At 43.4% G+C, this 24,050-nt stretch overlaps 2 protein-coding genes and 1 non-coding gene across 8 annotated transcripts in view; all 3 read right to left on the minus strand.

Annotated features, from left to right (window-relative positions):
• Nucleotides 1–13,057, minus strand: part of dennd4c (DENN/MADD domain containing 4C) — a 35,951-nt gene extending 22,894 nt beyond the window's left edge. For 3 of the 6 annotated variants that reach the window (XM_069705185.1, XM_069705181.1, XM_069705186.1), the window contains exons 1-2: nt 12,662–13,057; nt 838–1,148 (exon numbers count right to left, since the gene is read on the minus strand). In XM_069705185.1, the coding sequence (XP_069561286.1) occupies nt 838–1,136 (299 nt within the window). In that variant the 5' untranslated portion in view covers nt 1,137–1,148; nt 12,662–13,057. Of the gene's footprint in view, nt 1–837; nt 1,149–11,043; nt 11,249–11,707 lie in introns of all 6 variants that reach the window. The other 3 variants (XM_069705183.1, XM_069705184.1, XM_069705182.1) reach the window with 3 other exon arrangements.
• Nucleotides 13,058–14,255: 1,198 nt separating this feature from the next.
• On the minus strand, nt 14,256–22,277 carry haus6 (HAUS augmin-like complex, subunit 6). Its single transcript, XM_069705174.1, has 16 exons — nt 22,091–22,277; nt 21,659–21,754; nt 21,495–21,573; nt 21,034–21,166; nt 20,717–20,861; nt 19,003–19,068; nt 18,852–18,909; nt 18,473–18,646; nt 17,969–18,165; nt 17,605–17,734; nt 17,360–17,462; nt 17,198–17,261; nt 16,403–16,535; nt 16,140–16,238; nt 15,866–16,001; nt 14,256–15,685 (listed from the first exon to the last, which is right to left on the minus strand). Exons 1-16 carry the CDS (start codon nt 22,222–22,224, stop codon nt 14,982–14,984), a joined length of 2,451 nt encoding a protein of 816 aa, XP_069561275.1. The 5' UTR covers nt 22,225–22,277; the 3' UTR covers nt 14,256–14,981.
• On the minus strand, nt 16,977–17,107 carry LOC138624751 (small Cajal body-specific RNA 8). The gene has a single exon (XR_011311184.1). It is a non-coding gene; the product is annotated as a small Cajal body-specific RNA 8 (non-coding RNA).
• Nucleotides 22,278–24,050: the final 1,773 nt, after the last annotated feature.

Below are 24,050 nucleotides of genomic sequence, written 5' to 3' on the forward strand. Positions count from 1 at the left end.
AAAAAAAACCCAACTGGGCTACAGGAGGTGACTACAATGCATTTCGGTACAGGGCTTCCACCCTTGGGATTTACTGGACGTGAACTTCTTTCGACATGCGAGCTAGTGATCTGCACTGCTGAGTGACACCGTTGGAAACTTAAATCTTATTTGTAATTGCTGTAATTGTTCATTTTTATCCTCCCTCGAAGCCTATTTTGTCCTCCAACCTGCTTCCATCACAACAACACACCAAGAATCTGAATTTAACAGCAGAGACGATTCAGGAATTCATCCAAATTGAAGTCAAATCCCGTGTTAACTGCATGAGTGACAGTAATTAACTCGGTCATCTGGATTGTGCCCAGGATGCCTAACTTTGAAGAAGCTCCAGTTCGGTACCAACAGCTAATTAATAGCACAACCAGTCATCTGTTTTGGTTGTTAACATTTTCATGGTTAGTATGAACTCAGCTCATTCCTGTTTATCTGAATTACAACAAGAAGCACAAGCACTGCTGTGTATGAAACGGTATAATCCCAGGTTGAGAAAGTGAGTGCTGCTCTGTAGGATGGGCCTACAAAAAAAGAATATTGAATGGCATCTTGTTTCTTTAGGTACCAATAGATTTGTTAAAGAAGCATAATTGATTCCGACAAATCAAGAACTGGCTTGAAATTGTTCGTTTAATATCGTCTTTCACACATATGAAGCGCTGGGGCTCACGCAGCGCATATCAGTAGATCCCAGTTGCAGCAGTTAATGAGTGAAGCCACTTGCAATGGTTTCCTTGCTGCTGCAGGCAAATGAAAATACCAGATAACAGGCACCGACAGAAAAAAAAATCGCTGACTCACCCAATGTCAATAAGTGGAGGCTTCCCCCGGGCCCTCTTGTAGCACAGGAAAAGCTCGGGGCTCTTAAGACTGCCATGATTAAGGTTGGCCGGCTGTCCGCTGTAGGTGCTGTCGATACACGTGAAGCCCTCAGGCACGGCTTCTCCTACCGACCTGTTGATGACGGCCAAGTCGGTGATGGGTGCTTTGGGCCCACTGGACTTGGTCTCTGACAGGTCCTGCTCTAGAGGCGTGGACTTGTCTGTCAGCCCGGCCACCACAAAGTAGTCGGTCACACGGTGACCCTTGTCCTCGATCATGGCTGGACGTACCTGAGAGGGAAGAGAAAATGAAGCTATGACGTTAATTTGGAGTGGCGTTTACTGGAGTCAATTTCTTCGTCTAATAGACGATGAATCCTCCAGTACCATGTTGTTAGCAGCCAAGAAAGACACTGAACATTGAAAGCAAAGGTCTCGCATCTCACTTTGGGACAGTGGGATGAACCTTCTATGTGAGCATACACAGAATGCTAAATAATACTGTGGCCACGGCATTAAAAGGATCCTTTAAGACTGCTGCAGCACATCGAAGCAAACAAACGGGGCAAACACAAGGGGTAATGAAGGGACTACATCGGCTGACATTCCCAAACACTCTTGTCATTGTATATCACCGCACTGCTCCAAACACATTGAGCGAGTTAAAGCTCTGGTGGCTGCAGAGAGCCATGGGAGAGTCGCCGAGCCTGGAGGAATGCTCCGAAATGCCACTGAGAGCGTAAATCAAGCAGACACCAAAGTCTATAAAACACTTGAAATACAGTCTTTAACGATGGAAAATCTATAAAAAAAAAATAACATTGGTTTTCATGCCACAATGTGCATCTAGTCATTATGTACTGAATGGAGAAGTTTCTGTTTGGTAATAAGCCCTTGAGTCATGACACCAAGTTTAGAGTTTAATAACTGTCAGTGTGTGACTCAGTAATCTTTAACAGCGCAGGAAGCAGTGCAGCAATATGCTGTTGTACTTTCAATGACTATCCATCACAGTAAAACTTTGTTCATGTTTTCAAACATGCTTCTGGACTTATTGTCTTGTTCAGTATGTAGTAAGGGAGATAACATATCTGAAAACTGCCATAGCTCATTTACAATCAATTTATCATTTGACTTCTTAAACCTGACCAAAGAAGAAGGGGGAAAAAAAGAGCAAACAGTTGTCTCGGAGGAAAGAGAAACTTCTCGCCCTCTTCAAAGAGCTTTTAGGACCGACACAGGAAGTTACATTTTTCCAGTGGTGAGTCAGCCGTGGCTGAAGGACAAAAAAAAGACGCAGCTTTGAACGGCCGCAGCGAGCACACACAACTCCCGGACTTCATGACGCGGATGAATACGGTGCGGAGCAGTTTTACTTTGCAAAAGTTACATCATAACGGGTAACAAAGTTGAGGACAGAAAACACAGTCGTCGTGTCAGCGGTGTATCTGTGTGCAGGGGACGGGAGCGCAGGCTCGTCCACTGGCTGCATGACGCTGCAGGACATCTGTTGGCTTGTGCTGCCGAAAGGTCGGGAGGCAGACTGACGAGAATTATTCAGCCACGGCAAGACAGAAAACGGCTCACACACTTTCCACGGAAAAAAACCCTGTGTTTTCTAAGATTTTGAGCCTTTGATTTCTACTGACGACATACGTTCTGTGACAACAAAGGTACGATGTGCGAGTCAAATAATTGAAGTCGTGCTTCATTCTTTTGAACCAGGATACGACTCATTAACGAACTGAACAATGAGTACAGCACTGACTTCAGTCTGAAAATTGGCATTTTGCCAATGTGAACATGCCAAAATTCATTTGTTTCAAGTACACTGCTGCCTTTATAGTTCAGGTACCTTTCATGAATTATAGTTGGATCTTTGCCCAGAATATGGGCCCTTTTTCATTACAATGCTGGGAAAACACTCCACTAAAAGAGCATAGAGGGTGATTGTGTCAACACAAGCCTCGGGCAGCAAAAACAATACATCTTATAGCATATCCAAGCAGAGGTAAAATGACTTCAACTTTCCAGTGACAGAAATAGCAACAAAAGTGCATCAATCACTGGCTGAAGGGAATAATCATTCCTCACTTCTTTAATGAAGGCCACCCATTTCTTTAAAAGGACTTCAACTCACTTTGAAGCAGAGGTGGATCATGATTTTCCCTTGCCAGCGGAGGCTGGTAGTAATGTTTAACTACCACCAGAAGGTGGCGGTAATGTACCTAAAAGCTGTTTGTCAACTGTCATTAAACAACAAAAGGAGGAGAAGGGCACATTGCTCCCGGGCTCCAGAGCTCTGTCGGGTCCAACGTGTGGAGCACTGTGACATTGGATGCCACAGTCACAGTTTAGCCGTCAAAAAGTTCTGAGTGGAAAATGAAGTGCAGCGCAAACTCCACCAAGTGAAGCTGGCATATCTAGCATTACTATGCACAGAGATTTGAGGCAAGGCAAAGACGGTCCCTGCACAGATCGATAATCAATGGACAGATGAAGTTTGATGCTGGACGTGCAGAACAAACGACAGCCCTCATCTCAAAGATGATAGCTGAAGACAAGCTTCTCGTCCGATTTGCACAAGGTCAGGGTTTTACAAGGTGAACAACATTTCAGTCCCTCCCGGATTTATCAGTCTTAATAGCTTCCACAGGTAATACTTCACAATGAAGTGCAGAATCTTGTCTCACTTCAATAAAAAATGAAGCTTGTTTTGACGAGACCCGAACTCTCGTTTTATGACGATGCACAACAGCAATCTAGCCAGACGTTGAGCTAAGAATTATTGGTCTGAAGAGATTTACAGCACCGTTTCCATGGTTACATCTCACTGGTCAAAACCCTATTCAAAAACAAATTGCTGTTTTCAGACCATATTTTGCTCTCTTAACAAACCGCACTGTTAAATGTGCTCTCACCGAAGGCTGGCCAATAAATGTGCTCTGGTGGTTCAAGCATCTGTCTGTGTTTGTGGGTGAAATAATGCCTCTTCACAGCCAGAACTCACAATGTGGGAATGGGTCAGGCAGTACATCACAAGTGGACAGCTGCCGTCATTACACCTGTGTACGACATCAGTATTAATCATTTTTTGCGCAAGGAACGCTTTGGATTTCAATCTCGGACTCAAACACTGAATCACACACGAGTTGATAAGTAAAACAGAAGCTAATGACTGAATTTACAGCACGCTGAACTACGTGAACCGATTCGTTTGACCAGTTGGGGGGGGGCAGAAAAAACAAACTCTAAAACACAGCATCAACACATTAGCACCTTTAAAGTTGATTCCGGGAACAGAAAGCAACTCCTCGTTTCCATTCAGCAGACACGTTTCAACATAAATAACCAAAACTCATTCTTGATTTAGCTCTGTTTTTGTTCTCCAGCAGCAGCTCCTGAGGCTAAAATCTGGCTCTTCAATTGCTAAATGCAGTTTATTTTGTATTTTGATAGGCTAGTTGCTACCCTTGGTTAAGTTTTCTGGCACAGACGGCACCCGCAACTACCAAAAATGACTGTGAAATGGAATTGAAACCGTAAAGTTGCAGTTCAGACTAAAAAAAAAACAACAACAAAAAAAACATGGCTTCAGTGCAGATACAACGCGAGATCTCTATAAAGCTACATTTTACTGAGGCAAACTGCAAACTTGTGTGACAATTGTCAATAGTTTGTCACTGAGGGCAACGCCTTTCACGTTACAGTCATTTGATCCATTCAACAACTTTAAAAGACCAGAAGTGAGTTGGCAACTTTGACCGTCTGAGTGAAGCCATAAGAAATGACAACCAGGCAACAAAGAAGAAATGCATTGCTTTTGATGTGACGGTTGCTCAGGCCTCGGTATCACCAAATGCTCGACAGGTCAAAAGCAAATTTTAAGCCTGTCTTTTGTATCAGCAGGTCACAGGTCAACAGGAGAGGATTTTATGTGGGTACAGTCAGGTTGATTTAAATGCCTACAAATATGATGTATTGATATGTCAGGTTCTTTCCAATGAACGCCACAAAAAGGTTAGTCATGTCATTTCCTGTTCCCAGTTAGAAAAGGAGACAGCGCCACACATTATTTGTTGTAGTAGGGTTGCTATGAGTAGCCTCAATCCGTGATGTATTGCTTCTGTAAAAAAATAGACAGAACTGCAGCAAATGCCACTATTAAAACTTGCCCTGCATGATACACCAATAGAAATATACTTTTAGCCATTTCATACAATATTGCTGATATCTGCCATATTGTGGAAACCCATCAGGTCACACAACGTGCCCACAACAGGAGAGACGGTAAAGGGTAGAAACATTGAACGGTCCCCTGCTCCTCCGTCACACACGCCAACACAACCGCACAAATATCTCTTTGTGACAGCCAATGATACATTGACGCTGCCATGGCAACCGCGCCGCCCCAACAATGGCAGGCTGCGCGACCCTGAGCTGCGACTAGTGTTACTCTCGCTGAGGAAATTGATCTCCGAGTCTTCCAAGGGTACATTTAGTGTGGCTGACATGTTCTCTGCAGTCTGCAGTCAAAAGGACGCTGGCACAAACAAAGCCCAGGCACAGCTTCAGATGTGCAGCGAGTGAAATGGCAGACCAGGCTCATTTTATCGTCCACTTTTATGTCTGGTGAGCAAATAAAAGATGGTGGTGGCCATAAACCGCAGTGTTGACAAAGAATTAGACCTAAAAGCTCTAAAGCTATTGTGAAGCGAAGCGAGAACAACGTCGAGTTTTTTTTTTTTCTGCCCTTCTTGTTCTGCATTTCTTACCGCATGCAACAAGAAGGAAATTCAGAAAAAAACCTGAGCAAAGTTTTGTTTCAAATGGTAAAAATGACTGAGGCGGGACTCGCAGACAAACTAGTCCAGCGCATTTCCACTATATTAAAAGTCTTCTGTTGTAACTTGAGCCCCGGGCTCTAAAAGGTTGTCCTCTGCCCCTCCCTTCCCATTTGAAAACCTGTTCCTGTGTTACTCCTGAGCCCTGATGATCCAGTGTCTCGCTCTTTGTCTGGGTTGCACTCAGTGAGGCGACTCACTACTCCGAACTATGACCAAAAACAACAACAAAAAAAAGTATGAAGCTGCCTTGGAAACATACTTTGACTGGTCACTCCAAAACTCTCCGTTAGAGATTTTAACAGGCCACTGAGTTGATAAATCCATGAAAGAAAATGAATTGCCAACTATTTTGATTCTTGACTGCTACTCGGAAAAATACTAAAAACACCATTCGATGGATCTAGTTCTCAAATGTGACAATTTGCTGCTTCTCTTGATCCAAGCTCAAACTTTTAACCTTATTCATTTAAACCTGACGGATTTCCTTCAAAAAACTGCGCTTCTCTTGTCAGATCCATAACTCCAAAAATCAAACAGCACACACACAGTCCAAGACTCGGCACAACTTCTTTTCAGCAGTAGCCGGATATCTCTACGTCCGTCACGACACCTGTCCGTAAGTCATTTTAGAAATCATAATTTAAAATTGTGCAAAACTCAAAAATGTAGTATGCGGCGATGGATTGTTTTTTTGATAATGGACTTTTGGAGGCCAGATGGATTTGCAGTGACAACAGAAAGTGCGGAGGTACAAATACTTGTAACATAATCAGAACTTTCGAGCTGCTTTGAGATGATTTACAGCAGCAGGCAGGGGAACAAGAACTGTTATGGAATACAACAAAATGTAAAGAATCACTGCCTGCAGTACAATAAGCTATTCTTTTAGAAATCCGTAACTAGTGCAGAGAAATATATTAGCATTTCACCGCAGCCCAGGTGCACCAATTACGAGGCATTAATGTTTACCATTTAACAAATATTGTGTTTGCACCATGATTTATGAAACAAAAACCCTCTGCTGATCAAAATGAAATCTGTGATCACTGTTAGTCCTGCAGTCCTGACTGGGGCATTTCTCAAAGCGGCGGATTTTCCCGCTCTGGAAAGTTCCGCTCCCGTGCGGCGGCACTGGTCTTAACTTGCTTGCAAACGCACCAAATGTTGGCTGTGCAGCCCAACGACCCCCTGAGGAAAGAGGAAAACTCTCCAGCTGCCATAAATATAACTGGGGAGGTCCCCCCCCCCACTCCTCGCGGGCTTTGTGCGTTCACCTGGCTCTGTCCTCTGTCGCAATGATCCCAGAGAGACACAAACAGAAATAGAAACAGAGATTTCTCTATTTTAAGTGGACAGAGTGGAACCCCTTACTCCACCCCCCCAGCCCAGCCCCGCCCCCCCCCGCCGTGGTCTGCCCCACAATGAGCTCATCCCTTTCACACAAAAGAGCCTGGAGGCTCGTTCCCCAGGGGGTGAGAGAGCCTGCCTGCGTGTGAGCGCATGCACAAGTGTGCGTGCTTGTATGTGTAATGCTGGACAACAGACAGTGCTGGGTCTGTCTCAGTTATTTCAGCAGGAGCTCTGCCACGCACATCCACTCACACAGCTCGCCTGAAACAGCTGCCGGGGATGACACACGACCGTCGCGGAGCTTCCAACGCTGCAAAACGGGAATGAAATCTTAAGTGTGTGCAGATGCAGCAGGCTGATCGTTCACACCGACCCCTCTATTGTGCCAAGTGCGGATGAGCTTCAGTGCAAAGGCTACTTTACTCCCGTTGATGGTACGGGACCTCTAAAGTGCACCTAAAGATCATTCGTGAGAGACAAAACGACTAAAGAAAACAAACTGGTAGAGGAAAAGGTTGTCTTCTTTCAGCTGCAATTAGCCTGCGACATTCGACCCTTTCAGGTCCGGTGGCAGCCGCTGAGCCACGCTGTGTCAGCCTCGGCAGCACCAGCGTCTGCTTCAAGTGGCACTCTGTAGCTCTGGGCTTTGCAGGAAGAGCAAAGTGGCGCTCCCTGCCACCTGTCATCACAGTGTGCCGTTAGCGGTGGAGGCCAGGCTGAGTACGAGGTGCCAATGAGGTGACGAAACCTCCATTTTACAAGGCGCCGACCACAGAACAACCTCGGTGCTCTTCCTGAGGAGGAGCGACGGTTTGAGGCGAGAAAATCCAAAGCGAGTTGAGCTGCTGTCTGATTGAATTCGTATGCGAGCCGGACTTGCGTGCGCATAGTTGGCTGTAAAAGTGCGGTTTGTAAATACCTCACCCCGCTAATTAATCTTAACAGTGCGATGTGATGAGACTAACAGCCCGACTTTGTAGAGAGAGCCAAATCAGCCTTCAGCTTAAAATACAGAAAATAAGAAAAGACTTTGGCATGTATTCTGAAGAAAAAAAAAAAAAAACATCCTCAAGTGCACTTGATAAAGGCGGGAAAGGTATTTAACTATTCAATATTTGCTATTCAGCGTGTGTGAGAGGTGGAACATTCAGTCTATCTGCCTTTTAGCTCCAGATAAGGTTGTGCGATAGCTCGGCTTTATCATAGCCATATGCTAACATCACACTGCAGAGCCTGAGCAAAGCAAAAGACCTGCAGTGAACTCTGTTTCTCGGTCGAGTTTGTTTAACCCTGGCAGCTGTTTTTTTGTTTTTGTTTTTTCCATACACACAAATACATGCATAAAATCCAATTACATTTAGGGGCTGATGGTAGCTGTCAACAAGCTTCTCAGATTAGGTATTTGATTGCCGAATTTCACTGATAACAGGCCGAACGGAGGATGTTTGTTAGTTTTGCAGCAGGCTGTTTCATTTTGATCCTTTGGGCATTGGCTGTTTCGCTTGAATTAGAAAGATCTAATTAAGCTTTCTGTCACGTAGCTAAAAAAAAAAAAAAAACAGATCTCATATTTGCAAGGTGGAACTTATCGAACCTAAATAAAACATTTCACATTTCAGAAGCTGTGACCAAAATGTGTTTGGTAATTTTACTTCACACATGATCAATAAAATGGTCCTTGACCAACGAACCAACAAACTGTTTCAGCACTATGACACACATCCACCAGAGTCACCCGAATGGTTCCCCTCTGGTGTGTCGTCTCGAAATCTTTCTCAGTCCAACAGCAAACCAACAGCAGTGGATTGCTTCACGCTTTGCCCAAGTAGCACCAAAGCCAGCAGCAATGACTAAAGGCAATCAGAGGAGAGGTGGCACAAATCCAAATAACCGAAGCAGAAAGTGTTCTGCCTTTTCTTCCCGGATCACTGTGGGTCTGCTGTGGTTACGCTGTACCACGGGGTGAGCACATGGTCTGAAAGGCAAGTGTTTCCCAGAGACAGTGACCCACTTCAAGTGTTTGCTGAACTAGTCTGTCAAAAGCACCCGACGCCAGCACAGCCAACAGCAGCGGGGGGGGGGGGGGGGGCACGAGCAATACGACAGGCCAAGGAGATGGTATTAGGCGAACGTTAAATTAAATATACTGACATTTAAAGGCTGACTGTAAAATATGGCTGCTTGAAAACTGCTCGGGTAGGTTAGGACGATGAGAGGCAGCTCCAAGCAGCGAGGCTAGGCTCAGCAGAAACGTCACAAGACCGCCTTCCTCCTGGAGCGTGACAGCCCGGCAGACAGAGAGCATTCTTTCCACTCTAAGCAGAAGGAAGAGAGGGCAAACTCATTGCCCTTACTAACTAGCTGGGCCTAGACCAACTCAGACCGAGGCGTACTGAAAGAGAACAACTTTACATGGGGAACATCACAGCACAGTACAAGGGTCAGAGGAGGGAAATGGGTTACCCGAGAAACATTTTGGCTGCGTTACAAGTTCCATTTTGTTGCTCTTTGGCTAGAAACGACTATCTGGAGTTAATATGTCTTAAAACATACAAACAGGTAGCGGAACAAAATGTGCTGAGCTGTTTCAGGTACATTCTGGCTCCAAAAGCACAAAAACTTGTAATGAATGTGGTATTAAATCTGCAGTCACCTCCAGGCTGAGCAGCTAGAAACGTTGTGAAAAGAAATGATGGTGCAGCAGAAGAAATGGCGAGAAAGAAGATCCGGCCTGCAGGAGCATCCTTGAGTCGGACAACGCAGCATCGGTCGCTGACACCGACCTCTCGCATCATCACGGAGGAACAAATTCCTACAGCGGGAGTGACGTAAGAGTTTGTGGAGCACACAAGTTTTCAGCTGAAGTGGAAGTTGAAATATAAAAAGTGAAAGAAGCTGAGCTGAACTAAATATTTCTCGAAGCACTGAATGAAAGAGAAACGTCAATTCAAAACAAAGACTGACCGAAACTCGGACGCAGATGCGATTCAGAGGACAACGCGAGCCGGAGTCCCGAGGCAGACAACGAGGGTGAGAGGCAGGCAGCCGAGCGGAGAACGATGGCAGCCTCCGGTGGGAATACAGCGTTCTCTGTTTGGGAATATTTTTGGGTTCGTCTGCTATTTGCTACAAGAAAGTTGTTGTGAAAGCGTGTAACACGTCAAACCATTATTGCAAATGTGTGCTACAGCACAGCAACTGAACAAATATTCAGCACAGAGCAACAGTAACCTCACAATGCGCCTGACGAAAGCTGGACAAAGTAAATACGTTTAAAATAAATAAATAAATAAACTGGATAATTACGTTCACTAGAACCATTTTCAATAAAGAATGAACCTTCACTGTTTGGCTGATTTATAATTGCAGGAAGGATCAAATTCAGCTCAATCATTCTCCTTTTTTTTTTCTCCAATTTGTATGGGCCAATTCTTCTCCCACAAACCCACGTTTAACTGAACAGGATATATTCTTGCCCATTTAAGTGCGCGTGTTCTGCCGACTTGTACTTCATAGATCTGCAAATTAACAAACAATTTGTAGGAAAAAAAAAAAAACTGGCAAAAAAAAAAACCTTTTTGAGTTTCAAGTGTGCCTTCATTGATGGAAAAGGAAAACTGCAAATTACGGGCCTAACGTGATACATTGACCTGGAGGTGACAGATGAAGTGGAAGTCCTGCAACAAGCAAGCGCCTGAGCCAAAACCTGACGTGAGCCGGTTGAAGTGTAAAATATGTATGCACAGTGGAGGGGGTACAGGAGTAACACGAGTTGAAGACGTGCTGCTGATGCGGTCCTCAGAAACTCAACTAAGTGTCAGCTGACATGAAGCACTGAAGGAAGTTCAGGTGTCACTTAAAAAGTGTAAACACTGATAAAGTGAAAGTTTTTAAGCTCCGAGAGTTAAAATGTCAACACGAGGGTCATAAACTGACCATAATAAAGTCAGTTGAAGTGGAGGCTGTGGAAGAAATGAGTGGCAACTCACCGATGTACACTGAAAGATGGTGCCAGTTGGAAGTGCGAGTTACGGTGAATTCACAGACGCTAAAGATATTGTTTTGCAGTTGATTGGAGGAGCCGAGATTGGAAACGGTGCGACACGTCGGTGGAAGTCTGAATGCTGGAAGCAAATGAAATGTCGCTGATGTCAGACGTAGTAACGTTTTGTCGTTCTTTCAGAAACATTCACTCTGAAAGAGAAACAGAAACAAATACAGGCTTTTCACACGTTCATCAAAATCCTATTTGACTTCTGCCTTAGCAACTAACGAGTCCTCCAACAGCCTGTTGCTGCTCCTTTGGCCAATCCACCTCCTTTCCTTGGTCACCTGACAGAGCCTTTGGACGGCCGATGGCGGTGACAAAGTGCAAGTTCAATGTACACAAAGCCACAGTGCAGCCATGACTCACTTTATACCTGCAGCGGCTGGTAGGAGGAAACATTCACTCCACTCCCCTTTTCCAAAGCCTGTCAGGCCAAGCCAAGGTCAAGAAAGATAATTTTTTTTTTTTTTTTTTTTTCCTGCTGCGTTTTCACGTGGCTGTGGCTCAGCGAATCCAGCCGGGGCAATTTCGACCGTTCTAACTCTTGATTATCCTGCTATCATGTGACAGCAACCTCAGGTGGTTAAAAAAATATGAGCGCTTACAGTACAATAGAAGAGGAAGTGCCGTGTTCTGCTCTGCTCTGCTCTGCTCTGCTCTGCTGGGACTTGTGCCACGGCTGTCATAATAGGATCATCACATGCCGTGCCGTGAATCACCAAACCGGTGATGGGAAGATGGAGCAGGGAGTGCTCCGCCGGCTTCCAGGGTTAGACTGCTCCTGCTGCCTGGCAAACAGTCAAGCGCCGAGTTGCTGAGGCTCTGATATGTGAGCACCTTGGCACGGCCTTCAATGGCATTTGTGCTCACCGCTCGAGCGCACACAGCCACAAAAAGGAAGAGGCATCTCACACAGTTATATAATCAGCGACTGGATAAAAATGCAAAGGGGGAAGTCAGGTGAAGAGTTTCTTATCAACTTGAGAACAGTTTTGACTGAATTACACCGTAAAATCACCGGTGTTATCCAAGCAGGAAGTTGCTGTGGGTTTGTGAGTGAGCCTGTGCAGACACCTGCAAGGTTGGACAGTCAGCTTATCTGGCGTCAAGGAGGGCCTGGGGAGGAGGGAGGAGGAGGAAGAGGAGGAGGATGAGGAGGAAGAGGGGGGAGAGGGGTGTAATGTTCCCAACTGTTGCATCCGAACCATAACTAGGTCAACTTTGTTGCAGGAAATACACATCAGCGAGGGGGGGGGGGGGGGTGCAACAAAAGAAATGTCCTCCCGTGACCAGGCTTGAGCGGTGATACGTGGCTCTGTCTGTCCCTCCGCGGTTGGATAACACGGCGGAAAGTGCACAAGCGGCCCGCGGCAGGAACACGTCTTTTCAGCGGGGGAGCTTTTACTTTACGCACAGCTCCAAAAAAAAAAAAAAAAAAAAAGAGAAAGAAAGAAAAACAACAACAACCTCCTTATAACACTTCAAACGCTGTTTCAAATTCCCACAACAAACATCGTCCGGTCTCGGCCATCTCCACATGAGAAAATATGTGTACTTACCAGCTGTTTACACTGCAGCGAGAGACAATGTTGACATTAATGCAACTTGCTGTTTTACCGCTTAATATAGTCCGGATTTTTTTTTTTTTTTTTTTTTTTTTTGAACTGTGCAAAACGGAATAAACCAGGACGGCGCGCAAAAAAAACAAAAACAAAGCCCCAAAAAAAAAAATTAAAAAAAAAAGCCACTTGGAAATAGTCCTTTGGAAGTTTGCTGGTTACTTCTTCACGCGCACTTTCATCTGAAGTTGTCGGCGGAGGTGGGCGCCATGTTTGTGTCTGCGCTGATAGTTTTTGTTGGTGTGAGCTTTCTTCCTAAACGTCTCTTTCAGGCTGGAACCGCCCAGAGAAGAGGAGAGGCCAGCTCGTTAGTCCGCTGCAACTGAAGCTGGCCTCGAGGAGTTACGAAGCAAGTCTGCGTATTACCCGTCAACTTCCGGACTATCTTTTCAAAGTAAAATTCCCTCATGGCGAACACGTGTAGCAGTTTTCAGAATAAAGCGAATAATTTGTTAAACAGAAGATTGAGCCTATGTTATATATTACATTTTTATTAATTATATGAATTACTACAACATTGCTGTTTTATATATATATATAAAACAAAGACAAAAAAAGCCACTTGGAAATAGTCCTATATATATATATTGTATAAATACACAATATGATACTGTATATGTACTGAATATACAATGTAAATTACATGTACTATATCCACATTACAGTTAGGGGAGTAAGAAAAAATACACTTCACTTCAGTATCATGATATTGTATTTTGTGATGCTGTATCAATAACTAAAAAGTTTAGTTTACATGCAAAGCCTTTGCACGGACGTATGGATGTGATATGATGTTGGTGGTTATGGGGAAATACAAGTGCAGATCCGACTGTTCTGATTGTATAAATAATAAACTTTTTTCTTTTTATAAACACCTGCGTTAAGATATGCATTGTAACGCCTGATTCGTGCCAATGAAAACAAGTTTCAGCTGTTTATCATAAACGCTTTTGTCATGGTGCAGCAGATTTCATGTGGAGCCTTTCAAATCTAGTTTTGCCCCCCCACGATGTCAAAGTTGGTGCTTTATTGTGAAGGCAACATGTTTTGACTTCCTGCCTCCCTGACTTTCTAATGCTGCCTTGCCTCCCTTATTTATTTTTTTTGCTCAGCTTCTGAAGCCCCCCCATCTTGAATTGGAAGAAGTTACACAGATGTATAAAAAAAAAAAAAAACAGGTGCGTCAGAAAGCCTTCATAGATTTTCATGCGCTCTGGAAAAACACTGGTAGCCTCGAGCCCAATCTGCAGATTTTTTTTTTTAATATCATTTCAGATTTGCACACTTGTGTACAAACCACAAGACATCACCTGTGGGAAAAATCCATCACACAACACAATAACACCGGTCTGTTTTTCTTGGTTGTTTAAATATTTAAAAAAACAACAACTTTGCACTATTGTTTAGTTTTAATTTAATTATTTTATTGTATATACTGTGCATTTTTATATTTAATATTTTTTTTACTGTTATTTTATTTCTTTCCTGGATCTATAAATGCTGCTGTAGCAAAAAAAAAAAAAAAATTCCCCTTGGGGACTAATAAAGTAACCATCTATCTATCTATCTGTACGTTGCACCTAATGCTCAATGCAAACCACAAAAAAAATAATTATTTTTTTAAATTCCACAACTGAAATGAGCAAACCTTTTGACCGATACGGACTTCCCACTCTTCCACACTCACCGTGCTGCTGACACTTCGAGACATGATGCAGTGAGATTACTAGAAGTAGATGCATGCTTTTTATTTACAACAACCGAGAAATTCTACTTTCATTACCCCGAGCGGCCTTGGGTCGTGTCAAACTTGTGGCTACATTCCTCCTATGAAATTTAAACATTGTATAAAAGATATTGTTTGGTTAGAGACCATGTTAACAGTGCAGCGTAAATGTGAAGGGGGGGGGGGGAGGGAAGCCAACCAGCACCCATTAATGCTGTGGATTTAAACACCGAACTCCATCCCTTTTCTGCTATACAACATTTCAAGTTTGGTGACTTCAATGTTAGACTGCTTACACGGGAATAACACGCAAGTTAGAAATCCTAATCATTTACATGCAATGAAAAAAAAACCCTCTAATTTTGCACTTTTATTAAAGTAGTTCATGTTATTTAATGAATAAACTTAACTAATTCAGTACGCAACATATGCATGTTATTTTACAGCTATATACAAGTGTTTGTAAAATGTATTAAAAGTCATAGTGTAGAGTTTAAGACAGCTGAGGCGGAAGAATGTTTCCTGTGAATGAAGCTAACGCTTCATGTCATCTATCGGGGAGAATGTGATCAGGCTGGGGAGGCTGTATTCCTGCTTCTTGCGGGGTGAGCATCCCTCCAGTTCGTCTAAATCCAGTGAAAAGACCTTTTCCGCGGCTTCCACCGATGTTGCCGGTTCCGTTCGCCGGTCTCTGCCCAAAGCAGAAACCGGCACGCGACACTCGGGTGCGTTTATGAGTCCAAGCAGGGAGCCGTCGTTGCACGCTGGCTGGTTCTGACCCAGATGACGGCGTGCGGTTGATCGTGTCTGCTTTGTGTCCGTCTTCAGGGAGGGGATGAGCAACTCGTCCTCCTCACTCTTCACGTCTCCGTAGTCGTCGTCGAGACTCGACAGACTGTCCCAGCTCAGCATCTCGGGGAGCGTTTCGTGCTCGAGGCTGAACTGCGCCGCACTGCCGCCCGTGCCGCTCAGGCCGTCGACGGTCTCCGCGTTGAAGGTGTCCCACGACGGCATCGACTCAAATAACAACCCCCGCTGGACGACAGGGGGGCTGCTGTGGCTCGGGACACGGCCAGAGGCGGTCTGGGAGGGAGCGTCGGGGCTCGGCAGCGCCTTACGGGGCTCGCCGACGGGACTCGGTCGCTTTGTTGTGCGGCCGTTAGCCTCTGCCGACTGTCGAATTTTTCTAGCTTCATCTTCCTTGACCGCTTTTCTCCAGGAGCTTTTCACATCCATAACTTGAGAAAACAGGGAAAGGAGGAAAGTAATTTATTAACTGGGAAAAACACACTTTATGGAACGCTTTTCCCCTAAATAATGCATTATAATCGTTTATTACATGACATTTCACATAAAGCGCAGGCTTCATTCATAATTCCGATTTAAGAGACATGAAGCCAAATGGTTTTCCGACTTACTCAAGCACTCGGGTGTGCGCGGCAGCTGCTTTTTAGTAGAGAAGGGATCTCTTTGAAGAGTGCCGAGAAGGCCCTCCAAGTCCAAACCTTTGACCCTGCCCTCCGAAGGTGTGGTTGTCGTCACGGCATCCGCAAACTAACACAAACCCACTTTAATCAGTATCGAGTCAGTCAGGAAACCAAATTTGTTTGTCGTGTACTCACGCCGCAGCCAGAAGTGTTAAACAGTCTTTTCTAATTCTCGGGCTCCTGCTTTTGAAAATCATCTCTGTACCTGATCAGCAAGGTTATCGCACTCCATGTCCAATATCAGCGCCTTGGTCCTCATGGGCGCCACCTTCCGATGGACATGGGTCGTCTTCCTCGCACTGGCCTAAAACACAGCAGGTTTGTTAAATGTGGTTTATCAGGGGAGGCGATGGACTCGAGCTCAGGAGGCGGAGAAAATCCGGTACCGGGTGTGTGTGTGTGTGTGTGTGTGTGTGTGTGTGGGGGGGGGGGGGGGGGGACAGAGCTTAGCTGCACGATAAGACTCACCTGCGGTGGCGGAACAGGTGGAGCACTCTGTGGAGAGTGTGTGTCAAAGAGCCAGCGGAGGGAGGTGTTTGTTTGTGACGCTTCAGCGATGACAACTGGACTTTGAGTCCTCTCAACTGTTGCAGGGTAAGGACTGTTTCAAAAATACAAAACAACCGATTTAAAAGACTTTTTCACAGTGAAGTGCTTTTCCCCCCACGAGTGTTTTTTTTTTTCAAGTGGAGAAAACAACACCGAGTGCATCAATGCAGCTATTAACAGCCTGCTACGGAGGCCTGGGCTCAGCGCTAAATTCCCAAATCTTCAATTCAATTGAATGGATGAGTCCAGGGTGGATAACTTCGAGTCTCAAGCTCAAAGTAGACCGACGACTAAAATCCTCAATTTTAGAACAATTTGAAGTAGCAGCATTATTTTTTTGACGATGTAAAGTTTGTCATGTGTCAACATCTTGTTCTCGAGTCTTAAATTTCAATTTGCTACAAAATTTCAAAAGCAGTCCACGGGTTTGTTGCTTTTCTTTCACCTTTCCGCTCATTTGTGATACATTTCCACGTAACTCGTGCAGAAATACAAGTGTCCGCTCCGTATCTGTCCGTGGCGATTTCCCTCAATTCGCCACGGTCATCAGAGAGCAGGGATGCTGTAGGGAGGACTAGTGATGGACAGAGCACTGCTTACACCTGCCCAAGTATCATCCTCCCATCTGAAGCCAACACACCAGCCACAGACGCATTCAACATTAAGATGAGAATGAGGCGTGTTGTCATTCAGTTCAAAGAAAGATTAGATCACCTTGTGACGTTAGAATAACTCGGATGAACATCTTCCTGTGGTTTACTCTCTGCAGACTTTTCCTCTGGGGGGGGGGAAAAAAGGGTAAAAACTTCAATTAGACAAAAAGCGTTAACTATCAAACTACATATATGGACTGGATTATAATCCAATGCTGCTCACCAAGAAGTTTAGCAGGGTACTGGGAGAAGACGCTACTTCTGTAACTAGCTTCAGCTGCCGGTTCAAAAGACAGTGGAGCCATTGGTGAGAGGAAACCAAGAGCCTGAAAACAGGGAGATATGAAGCAAGACCAAACAACAGGGTGAGGGAAATGTATTCCTCGTCCTCCTGCAAAGTATGATAATTTAGCGGAGTTTAAAAATAAGTGTAATGTGACTAAAGCACCAATTCCGGGGTCCACTCACAGGGTCTTCATTCAGAAAGGACATTAGGGGCATGACTCTCAGAGTGTCCATCCACTTCTTGTCCCAGTCTGCCTCCAACTCTCTGATGGCATTCCTCACTTCAGGAATTTCTTCCTTCGAAATCTTCTGCCTGAGAGAGGAAGGGTGCAGAAAAAGAGCATGAAAGGAAAGCACTCTTGCGCTCACTTTAACTCTCGGGTACAAAAACAAATACTGCTGAAGATAAGTACACCACCGCCACCGCAAGTCTCCCAAGTAGTTGGGCAATTAGGAGGTACAGCTAATCAGAGGCACCTACCGGACAACTCAAAAGACATTTCGGATCAAAAGTGCATCCATCGAGTGAGTGCGGTTTGACGGTTACCTGATGAGGTGCAGGTCCTGCAGCATGCGGGCCATCTGACGACATTTATCCTGCAGGTGCTGAGGACTGATCGCGGGTTTGGGGGCATGAGAGACCCGACACTGTTCCTCCCTCAGGAGCTGCAGCGTGTGATTCATCAGCTCCATCACACAGAGGAGGTTCAGTTGGCCGGCTTCGTACACGTTCCCCGAACTTAACTGGAAACACACAAGGCGATGGTGACAATTTAAGAAGTCACATTACTGTATATCGATGATGTTGGACCTGAAACTATATTATCCTAAGAAGGCACGTTGATTTAATCGAGTGTCGTCTCAGTTTCTTTCATCTTTATTTAGCTTGTATAAACTGCGACACGCTTTCATTACAAATGATCCGACTTGATGGTGTGCAACACTGAAGTGACAAGTATCAACTCAAGAATAAAATAATCTTTTGTATTGTGAATCGTATCAGATGAAGCGGATACAAACACACACTTTCCATCTATATCTTCACCCTCACCTGATGTGGCAACTGTTCAATTCTGTCCAGCAGACAGCGGGGAACTTTCAGAACTCGATCCGTCCCGTTGAGGATGTACTGATCTACATCCCCCTTCATAACGCTTTCCACTGCATTCTGCTCCTCTTTGATAGTCGACAGCATTTCATCAACGGCCGACCACAACGCGCGCACCTTAGAACAACAGACAGAATACAGTAAGTACTTTAGTGAGCTCTGAAAAATAAAACATAACTACTTCTTGCTAAAACTCATGCCCTCCATAAAATGTCACAATCCGCCAGCATACTGCCAGCACATTGGCTCAACTATACATTGATTTTGAAAGGCACTTTTATAACCTCTTATTTTGGCATTATGATTTAGAAACATTTGAAACCTTTTTGATCTTCTCAACAGGAAGAGCTCCATCCTGTGTAGAACCACTGCTGCGACACCTGAAAGCAAATCGTGCCATTTGTTGAATGAGTCGAAGAACTTAAATCTAAAGAATTGAGAAAAAGAAGAAGAAAAAAAAAACCTATACGTACTTAGTAAGTAGCTCATCATACTTGGCACCATCTGCTTTGATGTCTCTCATAGACTTTACCAGAAGCCTGCACACGAGAGCAAAAACAAAAGAAAGCAGGTTTAAAAAAAAAAAAAAATACAACACTAATCATGTCGTAGAAACTAACATCCACATGCAAATCAAAATACCACAAAACTCTCTTCCACAGAAAATGCTTAGTTAGAATACAAACCTCTAGAACATGGCGAGGCTTTTCTCAGAGCAGATATATTTTACAAGCTGGAAAGGCCCAGGTGCAGCCGCTAATATTAACAAGGATTGCATTAACGGTTGGTGGCCTAGTTGCAGATTCCCGGTATCGTGCATGCTGGCTCGCCGTCACGCTTTAATGCATCACTTGATGGAACCGAGCCATCGTTAACAACACTCATTTCACCTGTGCTTTCCCTGTGAGGACAAATCCAAATGCCCGCTGGGAAAGAGGGCGCCGACCTCGCTAACTTTACCAATCAGCTCGCTTAAAACAAAGAGCCACGGAAACGTGCAGCAGCGAGAACGCTGACAGAGAATTAAAAGCCAAAAATACCTCTGGAAAAAAAGTTTGATCGAGGCATAAAACCAGACAAAAAAAGAACAGAAGAAACACGAGATATAATACAATAATCACATACTCTTGTAACAGGTTAGGGCGAATGGGTTTGGAAATGAAATACAGCTGACGTTTTACACCATGTGAAAAGGAAAACGTGCCACTCTTTGTGTGGGTGTCCAATCAGTGTTGATGGTAAATGTGGTCAATTAAAGCAAAAAAAAGAAAGAAAGAAAATGCTCTATAAATTCTTTGTCTCTGAGAACCAGGTACAATATCTGTTCTTCTTCGAGCACCAGCGCCATTATTTAATGTGTACGGTGACGTAGTTGGTGGCCTGAAGAGTTGCAGACTAATTCAGCTGTAGTCTAGCGTGGCGATACGCAGTGTTTACAATGGCTGCTAATGTTAAGAGTATATAATCAGTACTAAGAGCTTCCTGATGAAAAAACACCTTCTTTCCTGTCTTTTTCCTCTTCGCTGTCAAGGCTGTCTGTCTGCTTATCGTTTTTTTTTTGTTGTATTCTTTATTTAATTGTTTGAGATCTACAAGTAGAGCGACCTGGCAAAGAAAACCAAATGTTTGGGGGTTGGGCGTCAGAAACTTGCATGCAATGCATCCTGGTCCATGTAGGCTCAGCTTTCTCTTTCAATATCGCACTGAGGAATTTATTGCTAATTTATCATCAACACTGACATCCACAAGAGAAGTGGCAATTTGTTCTTTTAAGTACTTTCCAGTGATTGCAGAGAAAGAATGACAAAACATCTTTGCATGACTACTATTTATTAGAGCCGTTATGTCTCTGTGTGACTATTGTATTGAATATTTCTCAACGATGCACAAACTTATACTTGGCAGGAACACTTTTGCTTCTGAATCTTGAAAAGAGTAAAGTTTTGATCAGAAATCGTGCCATTACAAGTGATATATTAATTGTATTTTGTTTGATAACATTACAACACATTTCCTTTTTCTTAATACCGGACTTGAACAAGTCAGAGAGACTGGATTCATTACCATAACCTCCCACGTGGTATGTTTATGATATTATTACTGAAGTAGAAAGCGTCTGTTGACAGCCTGTGTCACAAATAAAAAAAATAACAACTCTGCAGCAAAGTCGGACAACGAAGGACTTACTGGGCTCTTCTCTGGTACTCGTGGAGAAAGCGATCCTGATCCACTGCAGCTTTCAGAAACCTGGCACGGATCAGATCGAGTCTCTTGGTGGCGATGTCCAAGGTGGAAGCAGGCTTCGCTGCTGCCTCAGGAACCCAACTGTCATCTAGCAACGATAACATTCAAGATTATTCAATAAGATTTTCTCCAATCCAGCTCCGTGGCAAAATAAACGTACGGAACGAAAGACTGCTCGTCTAATGCTGCGAGACTCTACACTTTGTAATAGCAGTCAAGATTCAGATTGCAAATATAGGTATCAATCCATCAAGCCCTACCCGCGGTGAAGGTCTTCATTTCCTGCAGCATGACATGAGTGGCCAAATGAAGCATCAAGCTGATGAATTTAGGGCCTCCAGGTGAGAGAAACAGTGATGCCAACACTTTGGATCCTGCGTTCGCGGTTTCATCCTACACGGTGATAAAAAAAACACACAAAAAAACACGTAGGCTCACAAATTCAAGACATATACAACACAATTTTAGACAGTTGTGAGGCAGACAGGAAATGCGTGGAAAGGGGGATGAAGAGCAACAAAGAGCCGCCTCCATATGTGAGGGGGGGGGTGAAACTACGCCCTGTTAAGTCAGTCGTTTTAATAATGTCAAGGCAGGCGAGGAGGAGAATGTGGGAAGAAGAAAAGAAAGGAGAGCCAGAAACAATTTCTCATTTGATGAGGAACATATTCGGTGAACCTACACGGGCAGATGAAGAGGAGGAACACCCAAGACACCTTACCATTATTTCTCGCAGCCAAGCGCAGGTGACTTTGCGGAACTCGGCATCGGCTTTGTGGTTCACAGCAGACCAACAGTGCCTAAAAATAAACATCGGTTGTTTTTTTTAAATTATTATTATGACAATAAACAATACACACGTGTGGCAATCGTGTCTGACTTTACCTGTATGTTTCATGAAATCGAGTCGGGTTCAGTTTCTCCAACAGGAAGTGGATTACTATGTAGAAGGCGTCTTTGTTTGGTTTGTCAAACATATTCCTGTTGGTCAGACAGAAGATTTACACACAATCAAATGTTAACGAATAATGTGAATGTAACTTAAAAGTGAAAGTAGCCCATGTTTAGGTTTAGGTATTTACTTTATTAATCCCCGAGGGGACTTTTTTTTTCTCGCTACAGCAGCATACAGGAAGCAATAAGATAATAATAGAAAGCGATAAAATAGCAGTGAAAATATAAAATACACAGTATATATTTAGAGATCGTACTTCACGATACACGGGACTCAAACCCGTATAAACCCGAATTAAATTAGATAATATCCCGACGTCTGAAATCAACAAGCAATAAAAATAATAAAAAAAACATACTCACGGTCCCACGTTGACGTGCTTTACGTGAATGCTGGCTTTGCCGGCGATTGACGTCGCAACGTCCGGATGAAATCCCAACCCGAGGAGAGTGAACCACAGATATTTACCATTCTTCTTCTGTGTCGGGTTTGACATTGTTCCGAGGAGCTATTTGTTAGCTCGCCGAGCGCTGACGTCCTACTTTTTTTTTTTTTTTTGTCAACAACCATTAAAACTAAAATTTAAAAAAAAAGTATCCGAATTACACACAGACTACCAAGAAGCAGTTGCGTTGAAAGTTGTAAAGATCCGTCCCAGCTGAAGGTTCACGTTCAAATAAATTCCAGTAATTTGGGAAAACGCAGCCGCGAGAAAAGCTACCGCCAATTTTTCCAATGATCACCCGGATGTTGTTAGCAACTACTTCCGGTTCACCAAAGTCACTTTTTTTTTTTTTTTTTTTTTTTTTACATTTTAAACTTTAAGAAACTAGTTTTGTCTGTTATACACATGTGCGACGTATACACTGTAATTCCATAGGAGGACTTTGGGAGAGTCAGCCAAGTACAGACACAATTCTTCTTCTTCTTCTTCTTCTTCTTCTTCTTCTTCTTCTTCTTCTTCTTCTTCTTATTCTTATTCTTATTCTTATTCTTATTCTTCTTCTTCGTCCCTGATTTTATTTGCGAACCGCTACCAACTTGAACAGGTGCATACCGCCACCTACCGTCCCGGGGTGTTTCAGTTTCAGGGCGATAGTTTCAGATGTCTTCCATGATAATAATTACATTTAAAAAAATTAATTTAATTAATTAATACATCCTACTTCTTCTTTATGAAGCTGAATAGAGCCTTTAACATGTTTTATATTTTCAGGAACATAACAAATATTACATTTATCTGAAGCGATTTTTGCCATTAAATAAAGAGTTGATTTTAGCTCCGTATGACCGAATAGCCTTGAAAAAAAATTACCTCCTGTCTTCTATACTTCCATGTGAAAGCCTTCACATTTATTGATTTCTGAATGTTATGGTAATGTCTTCCTTTGTTGTCATTGTCCCTGCGGTGAAGTTACTCAAAGGTTGGAAATTTACTTAAGTGCTTTTTCAATTATGTATTAATATTTTCATAGAACAATTTGCATTTTTCCAATAGCTTTAGGGTCATGTGACCCATTTTCTCCAAACTAATACCATATCATATCGATTGCACAAATAGAAGACTTCTTTTTATTGCAGTGTATTTCTTCTTCAGTTTTAAATTAATACTTTCAAGGAAATATCAGCATTTCTTTTCCAGACGCATACCAACCCTAAACTGAATTGTGTTCTGCTTAGTGCTGCATATTCTATTATATTTCATATAGGCTACATGAGACACATTTGACACATTGTCAGTGGAATTATGAAGTACAAATACTGAATTTCAACAATGTGAGGCATATTCATTATTTATTTGATAAAAAATAAATCTTAATTGATTCAATTAATTAAATAAATTCGAATTATTAAGCTATCTGATTTTTTTGGGGGGGTGTGGCCACAAAGGGCAGGGCATTTCTCTGGTGGGAGGAAACCATGGAAACAGAATGAAACAGCATCCTTTATGGAGGTAAAGAGAAGGACAGAGACCTCGACGTTGAAAAGAAACAACTCCAGAAGAACAAACAAGAACTAGAGGAATCTAAAAAAAAAAAAACAAGTTGAGGAAAAGAACAAGAAACTCGACGAGGAGAAGAAAGAACTGGAGGTAGAGAAGAAGAAAGTGGAGGAGGTAAAGGAAAAAGTGGAGGAAGCAATCAACAAATTAAAGGAAATCATTTGGCGGGAATGAAAGAATTAGAGGAAGCAAAGAATCAACTCCAAGTGAACAAAAAACAATTACTTGATCGTACCAAAGAACTTGAAGAGAAGAACAAAGACCTGCAGGACGAAATAAACGAAACTGAGAAGATTAAGGGACTGGAGGAGGCGAAGATA

This window comes from Brachyistius frenatus, unplaced genomic scaffold (assembly GCF_029030835.1).
Source record: "Brachyistius frenatus isolate BFR_SWC_R1_liver_20210118 unplaced genomic scaffold, ASM2903083v1 Contig_54, whole genome shotgun sequence".
Classification (NCBI taxonomy): Eukaryota; Metazoa; Chordata; class Actinopteri; family Embiotocidae; genus Brachyistius; species Brachyistius frenatus.